The sequence below is a fragment of the Pelodiscus sinensis genome, chromosome 6 (assembly GCF_049634645.1).
Source record: "Pelodiscus sinensis isolate JC-2024 chromosome 6, ASM4963464v1, whole genome shotgun sequence".
NCBI lineage: Eukaryota > Metazoa > Chordata > Testudines > Trionychidae > Pelodiscus > Pelodiscus sinensis.
In genome coordinates this window covers 36,011,907-36,033,574 of record NC_134716.1, presented here as the reverse complement: position 1 = coordinate 36,033,574, position 21,668 = coordinate 36,011,907, and the positions used below count along the sequence as shown (strand labels likewise).

Genomic DNA, 21,668 nt, shown 5'->3' with positions numbered 1-21,668 from the left:
AGGCCATATGAAACTTACAATAACCAAAGGGCCTGATTCTCCTCTCAGTTACAGTAGTGTAAATTGGGGGTAACATCACTGGAGCTGATAAAACTACACTGGCAAGACCCCAAGGTGTTACCAATGGGGGAAACCCACACATCTTTTTTCCTATACATTTTTTCTAGCCAGATGATGGATAAGCTTGAATTTAAATAAATACTCGGCAGGATAGAATTCTGTTAATATCTTCAGAAATGGGCAGTTGTCTTTCTAAAGACACATATTTTTGTCCTACCAGGGTTTAGGCGCTCACTTTATTTATAAATATGCTTTAAATTAGCAAGTGTGTAGCATAATCAAAAATTCTGAGAAGTATCAAAGTATACAGGTGTGTGTGTAGGAAGGGTGGGGATTATGAGATCATTGAATTCAACTCCGTCTTTATATTCCATAAAGATGCAATTTACCTATGGAAGACACATCAGGTATTAAACTGGTATTACACTAGATATTAACCAACAGATTATTTCCATAGAGAAAAACAGAACTTTTGCAATTTCTCTTTCTTTCTTTCTTTCTTTCTTTCTTTCTTTCTTTCTTTCTTTCTTTCTTTCTTTCTTTCTTTCTTTCTTTTTAACAACGAGACCAACACAGTCATCTTTCAACAAGCAGCAGTTTTAATTCTGAATTACGAAACAGCAATTGTAACTACTGCAAAGACTCACATAATTCTGCATCAAGTCTGGGTGGGTTCTCTCAATGCCATCATCCAGGATGGTGATCACGACATTCTTTCCAGTGTAGCCTCTCTTCCAAGCACCTACTATGTTCATATCTGACTGACAGTGATGGGCATTATCACTGCAGTGCTAAAGAGAGAAGATGAGATAAATGCATTGGATGTTGGAGATAATTAAACAGTGGAGGGGGAGAGGGTTGAGATATCAGCTTATTCATTATCATAACCAATTAAATTATCAGCAGATTACTGCATTGATTGAATGGCAGATATGGAAGATCGGCATCTTTATTTGCAAATATCAGGATAATGTAAAAGAAATGCTAAATGAAATGGAAATCACTAGAACTGCTTATTTCTTTTTAGATTACACTTCATACTCATCAGTAGAAAAGAGCAGATATTATCTATGATGTCTAGTTAGAAGCTCTGTATAAAATAAAACAACTTTTTTTTCTGGCCATTCAATATGCTCATTGAAGAGGTGCATTCAAATTTTTCAGCAAAACAAACCATATGTGGATAAAAGCAGACAAGTGTCTGTACAGAAACAGCCCTGGAAACAAAACCTGCTTTTTGGAACTTACGTGCTGTATAATTTCTTGACTAGATGTCTGGAAACGAATCCAGATTCATTTCTATCTACAAAAGAAGGCTTTTGGCAGGTTTTGTGCAATATCAGCAGGAGATGAGCTGCACTTAAAAACCCGTAACCAAAACAACCTTCTGAAAAACTTGCAGCTTAAGGTGCCTGATGAATTGTAGATGGCTCCAAATCAACATGTTGGGGTACAGCTTGCTGAGGAATGGGTGCAGAGCTTAGGGTACATATAAATGGAAAGACTCCCCTCTGACATGAATACATCCCTAGTTTACAGGAGGAAATCTGGCTTGCCATGGAAATGAGAAATGACACTTCGATAGTCATATACCCCCACTAGCTGACTCACACACAGAGTGGTTCCCCGCGAAGCCTGTACCATTCAGACCCTCAGCAGTGTTGCTTTTCTCCAGCTCAGTGAGAGTGGGGGTTGGGGAGGGGGAGAGGAGAAAGAAAGAAATGCTTCGAGCTAGTATCATAGCAACAGTAGCCACACGAGAGTTCTCAGCCTTCACTCCCCCTTCATTTCTGTGCACATGCACCTCAATGTAATGTGTTAGCATTTTGGAAACTGTAAACAGTGCAAGTAAATTAAAAGGGACAGATTCTGCCTTGACTTACACACAGAGGCAGGAAATGGAGTAACCCCACTGACGGTAGCACAGAATGTGGTGTAAATTAATTTAAAATTACTACTGAAAACTCTTACCAAGGCCTCCTTCCATGCACCTTAATATAATTTAAAAGCCAGTGGATTTCACAGTATTTTATTGAAGGTTACTAAAGCAAACTCACTATTAAGCACTGTAAAAAACCAGAAATGTATACAACTTTAGAGTTCAACTCCAAAAAATGTCTAGACCAGGTTTTAAAGTAGAATTGTGTTATATAGCAACACTTTACCCTCCTTTTTATGCACACTTTGTGCAATGGCTGCTCAAGAGCCTTTGTGATACATAGGAATAGGATTATAACAGTGCTTAGCATACAGAGTTTCCTTCTAGTTTTCAAAGTGCATTACAGACCTCAACCATTTAACCTTCACAAAATAGCTGTGCAGTAGATAAATATGATAACTGTCTTTTCACAGCTGTGAAAATAGAGACATGAAGGGTGAAGTGACTTGCCCAAGGTCACACAGCAAGTCAGAGGCAGAAGTGGGATGGGATTTCCTGTCTTTTTGCTCTATAGTCAACCCACTCAACTATGCTGACACACCACTTGGAGATGATCATGCCTTGACAGATTTGCCAGAGAAAGCAGGAGATGAGGAAAGATCTAATGTTAGGTTGCATGTTGGTTATTGAGAGTAATCTTTCCCTTATCTCACTCCCAGGAGGAAAGAAAAGGTGGAGTTTCTGTATTTTGTCAGACAGGAGGGATTATTGCTGTTTTCCGTCAGGTGTTCCCCCCGATCTGCTGGTGAATACTTCACTTTTAGTAATAGCTTTTGGAGAATTAGTCTCCTCCAGCAACGATATTGACCCCATGCCTCGGTATGATGCCAGCAAAGGCCTATTCACTATGGCATATTTGACATTTTAAATACAGGTGGACAGTTTGGAAGCTATTAGCAGACACTGTTTAAAAAAGAAATGATTTAGCTATTAAAGCAGTTTTCTATTCTGCTACATCCTTTCAATCCCAGCCTGGTGCCTGGATTTTAATGATTATTTTGTTACACCATCTCTTATAAGAACATTAAAATGGCCTCACTGAGTCAGACCTAAGGTGTATCTCACCCAATATCCCATCTTCCAACAGTGGCAAATGCCAGATGCTTTACATGCAATTAACAGAATAGTGATCCATTCCCTGTTGCCAATTCACAGCTTCTGGCAAACAGGTGAGGGCCCCCGCCCCGGACGTATCCTGCAGTAACTTTTTTTAAACTCTGTTTTATTCTTGGCTTTAAGAACATAAGAACATAAGAATGGCCACACTGGGTCAGACCAAGGGTCCTTCTAGCCCAGTATCTTGTCTACCGACAGTGGCCAGTACCAGGTGCCCCAGAGAGGGTGGACCGAAGACAATGATCAAGCGATTTGTCTTCTGCCATCTCTCTCCAGCCTCTGACAAACAGAGGCCAAGGACACCATTTTATCCCTTGGCTAATAGCCTTTTATGGACCTAACCTCCATGAAATTATCTAGCTTCTCTTTAAACTCTATTATAGTCCTAGCCTTCACAGCCTCCTCTGGCAAGGAGTTCCACAGGTTGACTACACGCTGTGTGAAGAAGAACTTTCTTTTATTCGTTTTAAACCTGCTACCCATTAATTTCATTTGGTGACCTCTAGTTCTTCTATTTAGGGAACTAATAAATAACTTTTCTTTATCGGCCCTCTCCACACCACTCATGATTTTATAGACCTCTATCATATCCCCCCTCAGCCTCCTTTTTTCTAAACTGAAAAGTCCCAGTCGCTTTAACCTCTCCTCATATGGGACCCGTTCTAAACCCCTAATCATTTTAGTTACCCTTTTCTGAACCCTTTCCAAGGCCAAAATATCTTTTTTGAGGTGAGGAGACCACATCTGTACACAGTATTCCAGATGTGGGCGTACCATAGTTTTATACAGGGGCAGTAAGATATTCTGTGTCTTATTTTCTATCCCTTTCCTAATAATTCCTAGCCTCCTATTTGCCTTTTTGACTGCCGCTGCACACTGCGTGGAAGTTTTCAGAGAACTGTCCACGATAACTCCAAGATCCCTTTCCTGATTTGTCGTAGCCAAATTAGCCCCATCATACTGTATGTATAGTTGGGGTTATTTTTCCCAATGTGCATTACTTTACACTTATCCACATTAAATTTCATTTGCCATTTTGCTGCCCAATCACTGAGTTTGGTGAGATCTTCTTGGAGCCCCTCACAGTCTGCTTCTGTCTTGACTGTCCTAAACAGTTTGATATCATCCGCAAACTTTACTACCTCACTGCTTACCCCTTTCTCCAGATCATTTATGAATAAGTTGAAAAGGATTGGTCCCAGGACTGACCCTTGGGGGACACCACTAGTTACCCCTCTCCAATCTGAAAATTTACCATTTATTCCTACCCTTTGTTTCCTGTCTTTTAACCAGTTCTCAATCCAAGAAAGGACCTTTCCTCTTATCCCATGGCCATGTAATTTACACAAGAGCCTTTCGTGAGGGACCTTGTCAAAGGCTTTCTGAAAATCCAAGTATAGTATATCTACTGAATCCCCCTTATCCGCATGCTTGTTAACCCCTTCAAAGAACTCTAATAGATTAGTAAGGCAGGATTTCCCTTTACAGAAACCATGTTGACTTTTGTCCAACAAATTATGTTCTTCTACATGCTTCACAATTTTATTCTTTATTATTGTTTCGACTAATTTCCCCGGTACTGAAGTTAGACTTACCGGTCTGTAATTGCCAGGATTGCCTCTAGAGCCCTTTTTAAATATTGGTGTCACGTTGGCTACCTTCCAGTCATTAGGTACGGAAGCCGATTTAAAGGATAGGTTACAAACTACAGATAATAGCTCAGCAATTTCCCATTTGAGTTCTTTTAGAACCCTTGGATGAATGCCATCCGGTCCAGGAGATTTGTTAACATTAAGTTTTTCTATTTGTTCCAAAACCTCCTCTAATGACACTTCAATCCGGGACAGTTCTTCAGATTCTTCACCCACAAAGGTCGGTGCAGATTTGGGAATCTCCCCAACATCCTCAGCCGTGAAGACTGAAGCAAATAAATCATTTAGTTTCTCTGCAATGGCTTTATCGTCCTTTCTTGCTCCTTTTATAGCTTGATCATCTAGGGGACCCACAGGTTTTTTAGCAGGCTTCCTGCTTCTAATGTACTTAAAAAACATTTTATTTCTTTTTGAGTTTTTGGCTAGCTGTTCCTCAAAATCTTTTTTTGCTTTTCTTATTACATTTTTACACTTGATTTGACAGTGTTTATGTTCCTTTCTATTTATCTCACTAGAATTGGACTTCCACTTCTTAAAAGATACCTTTTTGTCCCTCACTGCTTCTTTTACATGGTGGTTAAGCCACGGTGACACTGTTTTAGGTCTCTTGCTATTTTTTTTTATTTGGGGTATACATTATATATGTATAATGGGGTATAGATGCTTTCACAGCATCTTCTGGCAATAGAGGTAGCACACCTTCCAGTATGGCTGGAATCGGGCTATATTTCCTGGAGGCTACTGAAGCCAAACCTGGAGGATTTAAACCACTAAAAGTCCATCACTGGAGTGGGACTAAGGCAGGCTCCCAGCGTCACTCCCAGAAACAGCTGGCACATCCCTGTGGCCCCAGAGGTGTCGACCAGGGAGTTTCCCACTCTAAGAAATGACTCTGCAGCTCTAACGGGCTAGCATGTGGAACCCCCTGCCTCTCCCGCTCCTGGGGACATAAAGATGTGCTGGTCACTTCTGGGAGTTCCACAGGTTGACTGTGCACTTTCTGTTGTTTGTTTTAAACTTCTGACCTATTAATTTCATTTGATGGCCCCTAGTTCTTGTGTTATTAGGAGGAAGCAGTATCGTAATTAGGTATTTTTGCACGTGGGGCAAAATATTAATTATGTGTCCCCTGTGTTGCACTCTTTACTTTTGCTGCTTATTATTTTTACTTATTGCATCTTTGCGCCCTGATTATGATGTGCCCATGCCTTCTTATGGTCCTGGGAGTAAATAATACTTCCAAATACTTTCTCCACACCCATCCTGATTTTATAGACCTCATCATATTCCCCCTTAGTTGTCTCTTTTCCAAGTTGAAAAATTCTAGTCTTACTAATCTTTCTTCATACAGAAGCTGTTCCATACTCCTAATCATTTTTGTTGCCCTTTTCTGAACCTTTTAAAATTCTAATATATCTTTTTAAGCTGGGGCAACCACATCTGTAACAGAGTATTCAAGATGTGAGTGTATCATAAATTTATGGAGGCAAACATGTTATTTTCTGTCTTATTATCTATCAATTTCTTAATGATTTTCAGCATTCTATTAGTTTTTTAAAATGTTTTGTTGCTGCTGCACATTGGGTGGACGTTTTCAAATGTAGCCAATTGTCATTATCATTATCTTAATGGTTTCTGTCTGGTGTGCTAATTTCAGAGGTCTGATACTGGCTAGATACAGTTATGGATCAATACCAAAAAGGAACTGATAAACTGAGTAACCAGTAATCATCTTAAAATCAATATCTTGTGAAATTCCAGAGCCAAAAATGAATTTAGAGAAAAGCTACTGGTGGTGCTTTATTCTGTCTTCCACAAATTGGAAGATATCACTCCATAAAAACAGAATTCTGTTTCCATCCTGTTTTTACCTGTGCTTGGATTCAAACAATTTGTTAACGGCCAACCTCTCACTAATTGCTGATGTTATACCCTCAGAAAGATACCACATGGTAGAGAGCACTGGTTTTCAACAGGTCTTTAAGTTAGCAATGATTAAAGATCATGTCAAAGGTCTGCCAGATCTAGAACTAATTGGGTAGAATAATACAATTGCTTTAAAGCCCAATAAATCATCCAACCATTAGCCTCCTCCCACCACCAGAAATTAGCATGGGGGAAAAGAGCCTTGTAAAAGGATGGGCTCTTCCCTAAGAGTAGGTCTACACTACAGAGTTTTTGCACAAAAATGGTGATTTTTGCACGAAAATTCACAGAGCGTCCACACCTCAAGTGTGTTTTTGTGCAAGTAAAATGAAAGAACAGAGGTTTTTTTCCAGTGTTGGTATTCTTCCTTCTATGAGGATTAACTCCTTTTTGTGCAAGAGCTCTTGCGCAAAAAGGTGTGTGTGGATGTAGAACAGGGGGGTTTTGCACAAAAAGAGGCAACTGAAAAAAGCACAGGTGCCCTGGTGGCTATTCTGTAAATAGCAATCAGAGTTTCCTTTCGAGAGAGCATCCATGCAGTCTGGGAGCTCTCTTTCACAAAAGTGCATCACTTTTTTGATGTGCTTTTGCAGTGTGGATGCGCTCTTGAGCAAGACGATTTGTGGAATATATCTTCCGCAAAAAGCTTCTTGAACAAGAAGCCTGTAGTGTAGACATAGCCTAAGTTTCATATAGAAGAGCAAGAAAAAGAATCTTGCCACAGGAAGTAGAACTTGGAAGTTTATGGTGCAGGTTCTTTAGACTTGGAGTTTCATCCTCTGTACTATACAGCATGGCAGAATAGATGGTGTGGTAAAGTTGCATGGGATCACGGGCAGAATAGTAAGAATGGTCAAGGGTAAATTATTTGGCCTTGATCAACTCCTAAAATCCATGCATGGAGAGGACACAGAACTGTATGGGGTCACAAGGTGGATCTTGGTTATGCAAAAGGTTGTTGGAGAAGTGATTTGCCTCTTCTCTGAGAGGAAGTTAAGTGTGGGATATTTGGTTAACCAATAGCTACTAGAATGTTATTCTTAGCTGTTCAGTACATATGTGTGAGCAGCAGTGTTTAGTTGTCCTTAACATTAGTGGACTTGGCTTACTGGTGCCAGGCTTAATTTCATTTGGTACAATTTGGTGTACTGATCAAAGTTAATATTTCATAATTGTTCTATCTTACCCAATGAAAATAAGTTATCGACCATTTCCCTTTCTCTTTTGATATGAAACAATTTTGAATGAAGAGGAGGAAATATTCAGGGTATGTTTTACGAGGCATAAGGGATCTATCAGAAAAGGCTTTCTTTAGTGATAGATCAGCCTCTAGACTGCCGCTTTTCTCCGACAAAGCTCCATGCCAGAAAAAAGCAGCAGCCATTTTTATGCTAATGAAGCACAGGATATTTAAATCCCTGCTTCATTAGCAATTTCACCCAGCCTAATCTGCATCCCTGTACCGGCAGAGGGGTGCAGTCTAGACATACCCTCAGATACTACAGTGGAAGATGACCTTCTAAAAGTCTAAATAGGTAGATCCAGTGTTAAAATAGCCCATGTGATTCAGTATAAGCTAAGAAAACATGTGTTCAGGAACAATTATATCTCAGGAACAAATGTACTCAACTTCAATTCATTTTTTCTTCTTCTTCCCAAATTAGGCAATTAGTATACTGTGTTTACTGAGGGATAACTTTTTTTTTTTTGAAAAAAAAAGAAGCTTTTTTTCAAGAGTGTTTATAATGTTTTTAATGTTGAAAATAAACTTTTCTATCGGAGCTAGTGGTAAATGAAGGGAGGTTAATGATTAGGAGGAGTCTTTGCAGGAAATAAACATTTTTCGTAAAAGTAATCTAATGCTTCCTGCATGTTAAATAGGAAACACTGTCTGCATAGAAACTTCTTGTCCTCTGAGTTTCATCCCTGAACAATTTTGGATCACAGCATTTTAAAAGCCTATAGAAGTTGGAGATACTATAGGGACTGATTCAGCTCATGCTTGATCTGCTTCGGATTAACTATTATTTGATGTCTGAAAGAATGCATTTTACTGAACAGCTACTTCTTCCCATCTGGGTCTCTTTCCAATGAAATATTTGAGAAATATACAGCATTAAATTATATTTAGCATCAAATTAATCTCTGGTATAATTTCAACATATTTGACTGAGTTACACCACAGACACATTTGGCTCTTTGATTTTTATTGATTTTTCAAGTAAGCAAGTAAAGTATATTTAGAGGCCAGTGGGAGGAAACAAATCAAAAACATATTTTATTTCATAAGTTTGCTTAATCAGAGAAGCAGAATGGGGGATCATTGTAAATGGATTCCATATATTTATAGAACTATCTTTTGGCTACAGGGAAATAAGAGAAAGACAACAGACCTAATTTATCTCTATGAAAACAATGGGCTCATGACTCAGGTTTCTCTATGACTTGACACTAAACTTCTAGTCTTCCCAAAAAGAGATCAATTCAGAATATAGTTCGCTCACATATAGTCTGAGACTACTCTGTCATTTCCTATCACTGGAATTTTTAAAATAAAAAAAACATTATAAAGGCTGTTTTTTTTCTCTAAAAGATCTTCTCTAATTCAACCAGAAATTAATTTAGGGAAGTCCTCTGACCAGTTATACAGAAATTTGACCAACATAATCTTAATGATTACTTTTGGACATACAATTTATGAATCTGGTCTACCACAGATTTTAGGTTCAAAGCTTTTCTTGGGGGCAAAAGTTATGCATTAGTTTAGCTGGTATCCATATTTATTTGGTGATAACTAACCTTGTGACTATACATAGAGGGTATGTCTACACTTCATTCCTCTCTCTCGAGAGGAATACAAATGCAGTCACCCAAAATTGCAAATGAAGTGGGGATTTAAATATCCTGCACTTCATTTGCATAATCACGTTATGGCACTATTGTGAAATAGCACTATTTCGAGAGAAAAAACGGGGTTATTTCAAGATAAAACCCTTCCCTCGAAATAACCCTTAAACTTCATTTTTGAAGAGTAAGGGTTATTTCGAGGGAAGGGTTTTATCTCGAAATAACCCCTTTTTTTCCTCTCAAAATAGTGCTTTTTGCAATAGCGCCATAACGCGATTGTAGCCCAAGGTCCAGTGTGTTTCAGCAGCAGCCCTGGGAACTACAAGTTGTGGACTACAAACTGCGGTATGTGGGGAGAACTTCCTGGTTCCTGCCAGGATGTGCCCTCTGCCCCCAGCAGGGTCTCAGCAAGGACTGTGCTAGAAGCAGCACACAGGCTGCATGCTGCGAGAAGGGGCTGCTGAACCTTTTTCCTGTTCTATGTTTTTTACAGAATAAAGCCTGTTCCTGGTGATTTGTCGGAGTGGGTCTGGTCTGAGGTGCACTCACACATACACAAGGCAGAGCACACCTAGCCCGCCCCCCCCCCCCCAGTGGTGTAAGAAGTCACAAGCTTCCCCTATGCTGAATAACCTCACACTGGGCTAGCCAACAGGAGGGGTTACACAATTATGTAACTGAAGCGCAGGATATTTAAATCCCCACTTCATTTGCAATTGCGGCTGTCTGCATTTGCATTCCTCTCTCAAGGGAAAGGAATGAAGTGTAGACATATCCACAGATATTTACTGCAGATGAACAGATGATATCATGAAACAAAATACAGGACTATGTAGCACTTTAAAGACTAACAAGATGGTTTATTAGGTGATGAGCTTTCGTGGGCCAGACCCACTTCCTCAGATCTAATTGTGGAAGAAAATAGGCATGACCATATATACCAAAGGGATACAATCAAAAAAAGTGAACACATATAAAAAGGACAAATCATATTTCAAAACAGAGGGGGGATGATGGGCGGGAGGAGGTAAATGTCTGTGAGCTAATGATATTAGAGGTGATAATTGGGGAAGCTATCTTTGTAATGGGTAAGGTAATAAGTATCTTTGTTAAGACCCCTGCGTAAAAGTGTCAAATTTAAGCCTGAATGACAATTCAGAGGTTTCTCTTTCAAGTCTGGTTTGAAAATGCCTTTGAAGCAGTATGCAGGTAATCAAGTCATTGAGACAATGCCCTGTCTGGTTGAAATGGCAAGAAACTGTTTTTTCTTTGTGATACTGTCTGATATCCATTTTGATTTGTCCTTTTTATGTGTGTTCACTTTTTTTGATTGTATCCCTTTGGTATATATGGTCATGCCTATTTTCTTCCACAATTAGATCTGAGGAAGTGGGTCTGGCCCACGAAAGCTCATCACCTAATAAACCATCTTATTAGTCTTTAAAGTGCTACATAGTCCTGTTTTTTGTTTCAGCTAGACTAGACTAACATGGCTACATCTCTGTTACTATTCTAGATGATATCATCAGGTCCATGATATCACTACATTAGTTTAATTGTTAAATTAATTATGGTTCAAGTATAAAACCAGAGGAAAAAATGACAGTCACTATTAAGGCAAAATGTGTGATCTGAAACAACTTTCACTAAATTCCTTTTGAAAAAAAATGAAACAGTGCATCATATGATACTGTTCTGCAGTAAAACTTGCAGGAGGTGAACCTAGGAACAACAACAAAAATCACTAATGCTCCCCTCACATGTAGGGTTGACAGATGGTTTCAACAAAAATACCAGACACACTTGACATTACATCACAATCTATATTACATCTTAGTTAGAAAATACTGGACATTTATATTTTCTCATTTTTATTTTCTCAATTTCTTTCCTGAACAGAAAGCTCTTATAGTGGACTGTCCGGTTCAAAACTGGACACCTGGCAACCCGACTCACATGGGATGGGTTTTGAGATCACAGAGGAGGTGGGAGAGATAACTTCCCCATCTTATGGAACCGAAGAATTCATGAAGAAAGTATGCATAGACTCGTGGATTCAGAGCCGTCATTGGGGCTCTGTGGCATCGTCCTTCATTTGGTAGCCACGTTCCCCGAGGATGCTTCCAGTATACATATACCTTATTCCTCTCAACCTGGGGGGAGGGGGAACGGACATCAGAGTGGATTAGAAGTTAATGTTGTTTCACCAGCTTTAACTCCTGTCTAAGAAAAACTATGGAAATCCCATTAGAAGGAGCATATGCACAGGGTGGCTGCTCCCTACCCTGAGTTGAGCAGCCTGAACCCCAGAGTGGCATTATTTAGGAAGGGGGGAATTAGTCCACAGAGATATCATTCTTTCCATTCTGCCATTTTGTGGCCTTTACATTGTGCTTTTATGGGACTTCCTTAATTCCCACAAAAGAAAGAAGTATCAGAAAATTTTATTGAGAGTGTCATGACATATGGCCCTTTGTTAAAGAGTTAAAGAGATCAGAGAATAATGAAGCATGCGCAGAGGGGAACACAATACACTCCTAGAAATCTACAGTAAAAATGATTAATGTCGTAATAATAATCTCTTGTTTCTATGGTATTTTCCCGTTAATGTGTTACTGTTTCCTGTGTTACTGTTATGACTTTGTCTCTTGAAGGTTCCCTGCTCCCTTTACTTGTCATCATCCTCTCTATTTACAACCACAGCTCCTATCATATATAGAACCTAGTTCTTGCATCCTTCTGCCTTATCTCCTGCCAAATCTTGGTTGAAAACGTATCTTTTCTCCCTTATTCATCTCTCTTCCTTTCTTCTTCACTTTGTTGTTATTTTCAGCTTTATGACTGTATTATTTAACTGTGTAAATTGTCATAGGATACAATTTGTATGAAAAATACCATACTAAGTAAAGTGGCAGCATAATAAAAGAAAGAAAATAAAACTCTCATGGAAAAGTGCCATGGAGACAATTTTAGGGGTGTTTTTTAAGCTATTATACTGTGTCATATAAGGATTCAACACGTGTTTTAAAGATATTTTCTATTTACTTGATATAATATGATGAGATTTTCGGCGCGCTTGTAAATTTGTAAGCAGACAATTTTGAAACTGCACATTATTTACTTAATACTGCAACCACTCAAAACAAGGTTAATGGAGGGTTTGCTATGTCAGTTTGTACTTTGAAGCTGTCATGATAATCAAACAGACGGTAACATTCATAATATCAAGAAAATGTTCCTGTTTATGCACAGCTGTCAAATTTTAAACATGAGAACCTTGGCAGACATTAAATACAATGGGCCAAGTGCAGTCTGTATAACAGGGAGATTTAAAATGTACCTCCTTCAACCATCTTCCCAGAGCTGAATGATAAAAGCACCATAGAAATATAGAGCTGGAAGGGACCTTGAAAAACCATCAACTCCAGCCACATGTGCTAAGGCAGGACCAAGTAAACCTAGACCAGGGGTTTTCAAACTTTGGGTCGTGGCTTGTAAGGGTAAGCTGCTAGGTAGCTGTGAGTCACTTTATTTACCTTAGCATCTGTAGGCATGGCTGTTCACAGCTTCCAGTGGCTATGATACAACAGGCTGGTCCACCACTTCCTTGAGCTACTATTGGCTAGGAATGGTGAAACACCATGACTGGGGGCTGAGAGCAGGAGTGCCTGCAGACACTCAGGTAAACATAGCTTCTCGCGGCTTATCCTTACAAGCCGCAACCCAAAGTTTGAAAACCCCTGACCTGGACCATCCCTGACAAGTGTTTCTGCAACCTCTTTTTATAAATCTCCAATGATGGGGTTTCTAAAACCTCTCTTGGAAACCTATTCTGGAGCCCTTACAATTAGAAAGCTTTTCCTAATATCTAACCAAAATCTCCCTTGCAGCAGATCAAGCCTGTTACTACTTGTCCTATCTTCAGTGGATATAAGGAAGCAATTGATCACTGTCCTCTTTATTACAGCCCTCAACGTATATGAAGAAGGCTGTGAGTTCTCCTTTCAGTTTTCTTTTCTGAAGAAGAAAGGGAGGTATCTGTTTGATGCAAAACAATCATATTTCATGGACATTCAATTGTCCTGGCACAAACAAACCCTGACTGCTGTTATTTCGAATTAACTTTGCAGTGTAGACATACCCTCGGGTATGAAATAAATTTCAGAATTTATTGAAAAATTTTGAATTTGATTTGTGGGACATTAAAACAAAACCTGGGTCCTCATTCAGTAGAAGCATATGACTGACCTTAAGCATGTGCTTAAATCCAGTTCTGTTTAGCAAAACCATTAGGTATGTGCCCAAGTCCCTCTAAAGTCAATATGACTTATTCATACAGTTATGTACAATGCTGAATTGGGGCTCTGATCAATTTTTTCATTGACACAGTGAATATCAGGGCTTTCCGTTTTTTATTAGAAAGCAAAGCCAGTATTTTCCTTTTCCTTTTCAGCTACTTTACCCCAGTTAACCTGTATCCTTTGACGTAAGCTGCTGCAGATGGAAGTATTCAACTAGCAGGGGGGGGAAAGAAAACTAGGTAAGAACCTTTCTATTCAAAATGAATGTTCTATTTATTAATTTATTTTTAACCAGCATATGAATCAAATGAGCAATTTGATCTGCCAGCAGCATGACTGCAATTGCAAGGCTGCTAGCAAGAAAACAAAAACAAAAATGTAGAAAGCTGTCATTTCGTGCCTCACATTGTTAATCTGATCTGCCTCATTTGAAACAAACAGTAAAAAAAACCTTTCTTATGTCTGTTTGGTATTAAACACAGTAAATGCTTGGATAGTGCAGACAATAATGTGCCGAGCATTAAATCATCCCTCCCACATAATTTTCAGGAGGTTTCAGTCAATCTGTGTTGCTCACTGCATGTCTGAAGATAACAATAAAAACTTAAAAAACAACAAATAGTCTAGTAGCACCTTAATAGTCAAATAGTCAAAAGCATCCTTTGAAGCTTTTGAAGATAACAAGGGGTTTCAACTGAGCTCCTCGCAAGATCACCCCTACACATGTCTGTTCACCAGTTCCTGGGGTATGTCCAAACAGAGAAGAACTACTCACCTTCAGACTTATTTTTCTTATTCTGTAATATCCCTTCATTGAAAATAGTCAATGAAAATCTCAGTTAATGGAAACAGCTTACACAGTCTGCACCACAGGACAAGCCCAGAGGCATGTTACTAGCCCACCATCTCTGGGTCACAGTGGTCACAATTCTTCCGCATCTACCTCATAAATATTTGAACTTTAAAGTCAGAGGAGAGAAAATACCAACACATAGTAAACAAGAAAGTGGATATTTGAGAGAACAAAACAAGAACATTTCACATTTTTACTGGGTGTCTCACTGGAAAACTATTGTGCAACCTGTTCATTAAATAAAAAGAAAGGGCCAAATTTTGGTTGAATTTGGCCTAATGTTTTGGAAACAAATGAAAAAAAGAGCAGTACATGACAGCCTGATACCTTAGGAATTCTGCAATAGTCTTCCTTTTTGAGTTCTTGATGTTTATAGTCAATGGGGAAACACAGAAGTAAAAAAGATGGAAAAGGCAGCATTAGAAAAGGAGCACAATCACCAGAAGCTAGCAGGTAAACTTAATCTTGGTATACTGTATCCCAACTTTAAGGGAGAAATATCTCCCACATATAATACAGTGGTCTTAAAAAGCTCACCTGCTAAAAAGTCATTGGTGAAAAGGCATTCCACTTGGCTACGTCTAGACTAGCATGAATTTCCGAAAATGCTTTTAATGGAAAACTTTTCCGTTAAAAGCATTTTTGGAAAAGCGCGTCTAGATTGGCAGGACGCTTTTCCGCAAAAGCACTTTTTGCGGAAAAGCGTCTGTGGCCAATCTAGACGCGGTTTTCTGCAAAAAAGCCCCGATCACCATTTTCGTGATCGGGGCTTTTTTGCGGAAAACAGTACTATGCTGTCTACACTGGCCCTTTTGCGCAAAAGTCTTTCGGAAAAAGACTTTTGCCCGAACGGGAGCAGCATAGTTTTTCCAGAAAACACTGATGATTTTACATGAGATCGTCAGTGCTTTTCCAGAAATTCAAGTGGCCAGTGTAGACAGTTGGCAAGTTTTTCCGGAAAAGCTGCTGATTTTCCGGAAAAACTTGCCAGTCTAGACACAGCCCATGTGTATGGAATACTGCAGCAAGACTAATTACTTTCCAATTATGAAGGTTCACATTTTATGGTGGCCGTCGTATGACAAATGGATGTGATTTATAGCAGTTTATCTACTGTAGTAATTTATGCAGCTGGCAATTGCATTTATGCCTTACTATAGTTGAAAGGGTTTGCCGTGTATCAAAAGTGGAGACACAGCTTGTACGACAAAAAAGTTTTTTTGCCAGTATTGGTAATACCACTTCCTCAAAGGAAATAAATTAAACTAGCTAGCAAACAAACTTTTCTGCTGGTCTAAGTGCAACTACAGTAGGGCTTATACTAGAAAAGCTAAATTGATATAAAAACCCCACATCCCTGACAGCTCTGCCAAAATACATTTTAGGTATAGACTTAGCAACTAGTGACAAGGCTCAGCAATTTGGGTTGGATAGCCACCTAAAAGTGGAGTGGCTTATGCAAACATTGGCTCTGAAAGCCTTACAAGGTCACATCAGTATCACTTCTGAAATGTCCATTATATCCTAGCTGCAGCCAAAAGCACAAGTTTTGTGAGGTAAATTAAGTCTGTCTCTGTCCCTTTTCTCCTGATCCCATCTCAAACTTGGAGGTGCACAGGCCCATGGAAGTTGAACAAAAGAAGAATTAACTGATTGCTTTTGAACTTCAGAAACGCTTGTCCCCATTAGGAGTTTATATTCATTAAAGACTGAATAATCAAACATATACTTCTGTCAGGTAGTAAAACAATGTATTATTATTCAACTATTTTGTCTGTATTTATTGTGCACAGAGTATTTACATTTGAACTTTCCTGAGTTCCGAGAATTGCACTCCTTGGATTTGATGCAGTTTTGATTTTTACTATAATAAAATGTGTATCAAACTTTCCTAGAGAAAATCACATGTAAAGAGGGGTGGGGGAATATCTTTGCCTTTTATATCACCCAGCTCTCCCTCCAGTGGAAGAATATCACAGGACAGTTGAGAGGGCAGGAGGTGTGGCATCTGAATTTGTTCCAAAATTTGCAGGGTCATCTCTTTGATCTGAGAATATTCTTGCCTCAGGTCCCATACAGCCATCTCCTGCCCACATAGGCACCTTTTGCCCTACCAGGGTGCTGTGTGGGACCTAATGCTGAAACTGTCGCCATTAACTCTTGATGGAATTTCAAATGAAAAACACTGATTTTGGGTTTTTTAGAAGATAATGCCAAAGAAATAACGTTTACCCCTTGCTTCTCCACTCTGGACTCATACACCTTTCTTCTTACACGGTATACTTTCACGAAAAGACTTTGTGGTCTCAAACTGAAGCAGCAGCAAATTCCATTCTGATTTTGCTCCTTCCATCTGGGCATTCTGATCTGATTTGGCTGTTTTGGTGTTACTTTTACTGAGTCTGTTTCTAAGAGTCACAGGAGAAGACATGGATCTGTTTTTATTTCCACAGTAGAGTTTCCCTCTGAAGCATCATTGCCGAAACTGTAGATTATATTTATAACCTTTTCACCTATAATTACTTCTTTGAGGAACTTTTTTCTTAGCTGGGCAGAGGAAGAAGTAGGAGCGAATTATACTGATGAAATTTTGCCCCTTCTTGATTGAGGAATCAGTCAGTTCATTGATGCTGAATTAACGATAACAAAAGGCTGCTTGTTTATTGTAAATTTATCCAATTCTACACCATGAAATATAGGTCCATGGGGCTTGCAAGGGTAAATCCCTAAACAGTAAATAGTTACATCAATTCAGCCAGACAATTGCAGTATTTGGCAGTAATTTGTGATACATGAGAGGGAAGAGGAGCAGCTAGAGCAAGAGCTGGGAGTCAGGAATTCTGGGATTCTAGGGCTCTGAACAAATCACATAACCTCTGTTGAAAAATGGATGAAAATGTAAAAGGAATTGTATAATTTTTATGTAGTAAAGAGTAGACTGGGCATCTCTGACCTGCCTGGTGGAGAGTAGCATTTAGAAGAACAGTCCAGGAGAAGAATAGTTGAGGATTTTTGTTGTCCCTTTCCCATGTCCCCCATTTTGTGAATTTAGTCCTTTAAAAAATGCCTGGAAACAAAATGTTTCAAGTTGAACTAAATGTTTAATCTGACTAGTAAGAATTGTTTTGGTTTGCTGAAAATTCCAAATTCAGTTCTATTGGAACATTTTTTTCCCAATCTCTCAGAGCTGCCAGCAAACTGAAACACCAGTTATTTCCCTAGTTTCAGTTACTTTCTCCCTTTCCCTGCTCCAGCTCATCTTTATTAGCTAGTACACTGGGGAGCAAAGTCAAGACTCTGTTCATTCCCACCCACACCTCGTCCACCTGCAAAGCACTGGCTTACTTCTATGCATCCAGAACCAAGGGTGAAGCAGGATGCACAGTGGTATGGGGGAGTGTCATACTCGACCTTATTCCCTAGCACAGCTACACTGCAGTTGGAGGTTTAATTCCCAGTCTGGATAGACAGACACACATGCTAACTTCGATTGAACTAGTGTGCTACAAGTAGCAGTGTAGTGCAGGTCCCATAATCACTCACATAGTTGACTGTACTCTGGTGGCTAGTCTGTGCTACTGCAACACCGCCATGGCCACACTGCTATTTTTAGCAGGCTAGCTCACTTGGAGACTGGGTAAACATACTTACTACCTGGTCATGATCTGGCCCCTAAAGTGTATACAGAGTTGTTAATCTCAAAAAGTGCTATATTATCTCTTTATTTAGTAGACACTCTTAATTAGCATCACTGCCCTACAGTCACTATGTTTGCTAGGCAAACCTCAGGGAAATATTTAAAGTAAACAGCAGATAAGGTTTCTAAACAAAAATTTGGTATTTCTCAGAACTTTAGGAATGACCTTTTCCCTTTTTGCAATCATCATGGGAGAGCATGCAATGTTGCTCCACAAAGGAAAATCATTCTATGGATCTGCTACTCTGTGAAGTTCAGAAACCTGAAAAAAAGAATAACATGGATTCTTACTGAATAGATTTCTTGAAAGGTAATAATTGGTAATTGCTTCTCCTTAAATAGGAGATTATGCCACTCAGTAAGTGCATGTCTATGGATGCAAACATTTTTCCCAATGGAATATTATGTATTGTTATCAAATTTAGCAATTACTATCAATTTATATTCCATAGCACTTACTATGGCATTTTATTCTGGGCAAAAATGTAGACAGCCAGACAGTTATTCTCTCTTAACAGGGAGTACAAGATACATTATATGGAACTGCCTTTTATTTATTAATTACAAAAACTACTACAAAAACATACAAATAGCTTGGAAAATAAAGTATATACAGTAAGAAAACTGAAATTCTTAACCTGACTGCTGCCAGTTAAAAAACATAACACCACATTTTAAATAAATGTTAAAGGGATAAGAGAGAAGCGGATTCTCTCTTTTTTAAGATAAGATCAGCAGCAGTAGGTAGAGAGCAGAATGTGTGTTATTACTATATGATTTATCATTGGGGAAAAAAATCTGTTTACAGCAGAAATGAAACCATCTCATCTTTGACAAGCAGGAAAATCTATCCAGATAGCTACTACGCAGATCACTTTAATATCACCTCTTCTTGGTTCAGTGAAAATAATTGCCAGACTACTGCTTGACATCCACTTTGCATTCACTGGTCATTTACAGATGTGACCAAGTAGGAAACACACAGTCATCTCTCAGGGAAATCAGAATATGAGAACTGCTACGGTGGAACAGACCAGAAGTTCTTGTCTAGTCTTTCCATTCATTTTACTAAACTACTTGTTAATCTCACTACACTAGTTAAATTATGCTAGATTACATTATAATATCTCTCTGAGAACCAGATCTATGCTTCTCCCAGTAAGAAGGAAAGACACAGCATAAAGTAAAGTCCCAGATATTGGAACAGTCCCTATAAAATTGGGACATCTGGTCACCCTAGGGACAGTGACATTTACAGCCATGTGACAGCCTGGGTACCACCAAGGAGCACTATGTCCTACCCCTGAAGCCAGGTTATATAAACAAGCAAAGGCTGCTATGCAAGATAGAAGAGACTAGAGGTCACTGTTTGCAGATTTCATGTTACTCAACTGATTGGGAACACTGGAAACTTTGTTTTTCTGATTAGAAGTTTGGTGGGGTATGGGCACTATTAATTGGATGAAATGTTTCTTCCCCTGACCTGACATCTAAGAGAAAGGAGAAAGCCAGCCTGTCTGCAGGCCTCCAAGAGAATCAGGTGTTTTCTGGTTAGTTTTGGCTCTCTTTTCTGTATCCTGTACTGAGATGAAGCAGCACTGAATCCCTTTTGGCAAGTATTTGGGAAGTACATGATAGTATAATGTACACATGCCCTACCAGCTTTAAAGTAGTTGCTTTGTAGGCATGTCAGTATCCTCACAACACAAGAAAGGGCCAATGTAGAGATGACAAATGGTTTATCTTGCTGGGGACAAATGAGAAGACTATGGCAAAGGATGAACACCTCGATCGAAGTAGATGACAATAAAGGAAATTGTGAGGCTCATACTGAGCTGTCAACTTTTATCCCTTGACGCTTCTGAGCATAGCTGCTGGAATTAGGGGTGCAGGCAGTGCTGCAGCACCCCCTGACTTGAAGTGGTTTCCATTATACATAGGGCTTCCAGTTTGGCTCAATTGCTCTAAACACTTCCACTATAAAAACTGTTCCAGTGTTCCTGGATCTGAAGTAAAGACAGCCTCAGCTCCAAGAGCATCATTTTGGATAGGGATGTAAAATCCCATTTAATTGGTTAACCAGTTAAACTAGGCAAGTGCGGGGTGGAGGGGCTGCTCCAGGCCCCATCAATTAATCAGTTAAACATTCACATCCCTAATTTCAGACAGGCAGGGGGGCCTGCTGCCGTGCGTACTAGGATGCTGCTTGCTCTTCTTCCCATTCCCCTGATTATCACAGAGCAATAGGAAAGTTCACAGCTTGTCTGCATTCCTCACACTCCCAGCTGGTGAGGGGAGGAGGTAGAGGATAATTCATGCAAGCTGTGTGCTTTCCTCTCACTCTCTGATAGACAGGGGAATGGGAAGGAGAGCAAGAAGCATCTTTGTATGCATGGCTGCAGCTTTCCCTTATCCTCCTGGAATGACTCCTGTGCTCAGCCCCTACATGATCACGCAAATAATCAGTGTGTGTCAGTATAGTGCAAACATCTGGCATATGAACTCCTCTTTACTGATTCCCACCTCTGGTGTACCATGATTCGGATTGTTTTAGGTTGTCTTGATCATCTGCTCACGTGTCCCTAACCCCACCGTGACTCTTTTCTCTCCCTCCCAGCATACTGCATGAGGCACTGCTCACTGGTTTCTCTGCCTCTGAGCCCATGCCACCTGGCTAGGCCCTGAGACAATGTTCCCCTTAGGTGGTGCCATCATCTAGGAAAGGTCAGATGTCTGCAGCGCTCTTTTTCTTAGTCTTCTATCTTGCATTTTTGGGGGTCCAGCAAGATAAGCCCTGTCATCACAAATTTCCTTAACAGCATATTTAGGGAAGCAGACACCGGCTACGTCTACACTGGCACCTGTTATAAGTATTTCCGGAAAAAGCGCAGCTACATTGGCAGGATGCTTTTCCAGAAAAGCACTTTTTCTGGAAACGTGTCCGTGCCAATATAGACGCGCTTTTCCGCAAAAAAGCCCCGATCGTCATTTTCGCAATCGGGGATTTTTTGCGGAAAAGAAATCTGTGCTGTCTACACTGGCCCTTTTCTGGAACAGTTTTCCGGAAAAGGACTTTTGCCCGAACGGGTGCAGCATAGTTTTTCCAGAAAAGCACTGATGATTTTACAGTAGATCGTCAGTGCTTTTCTGGAAATTCAAGGGGCCAGTGTAGACAGTTGGCAAGTTATTCCAGAAAAGCGGCTGATTTTCTGGAATAAGTGGCCAATGTAGACACAGCCTTCTTGTCTAACATTTCCCCATAACACTCATTTAATAG

General features: G+C 39.6%; 1 protein-coding gene across 4 annotated transcripts in view; it reads right to left on the bottom strand.

The window, feature by feature from the left end:
• The window catches only part of PCSK5 (proprotein convertase subtilisin/kexin type 5), a 327,119-nt gene that overhangs the window by 224,687 nt on the left and 80,764 nt on the right, over nucleotides 1–21,668 (bottom strand). For all 4 annotated transcript variants that reach the window (XM_025178860.2, XM_075931728.1, XM_075931729.1 and 1 more), the window contains one exon: nucleotides 708–851. In XM_025178860.2, the coding sequence (XP_025034645.2) occupies nucleotides 708–851 (144 nt within the window). The remainder of the gene's footprint in view (nucleotides 1–707; nucleotides 852–21,668) is intronic.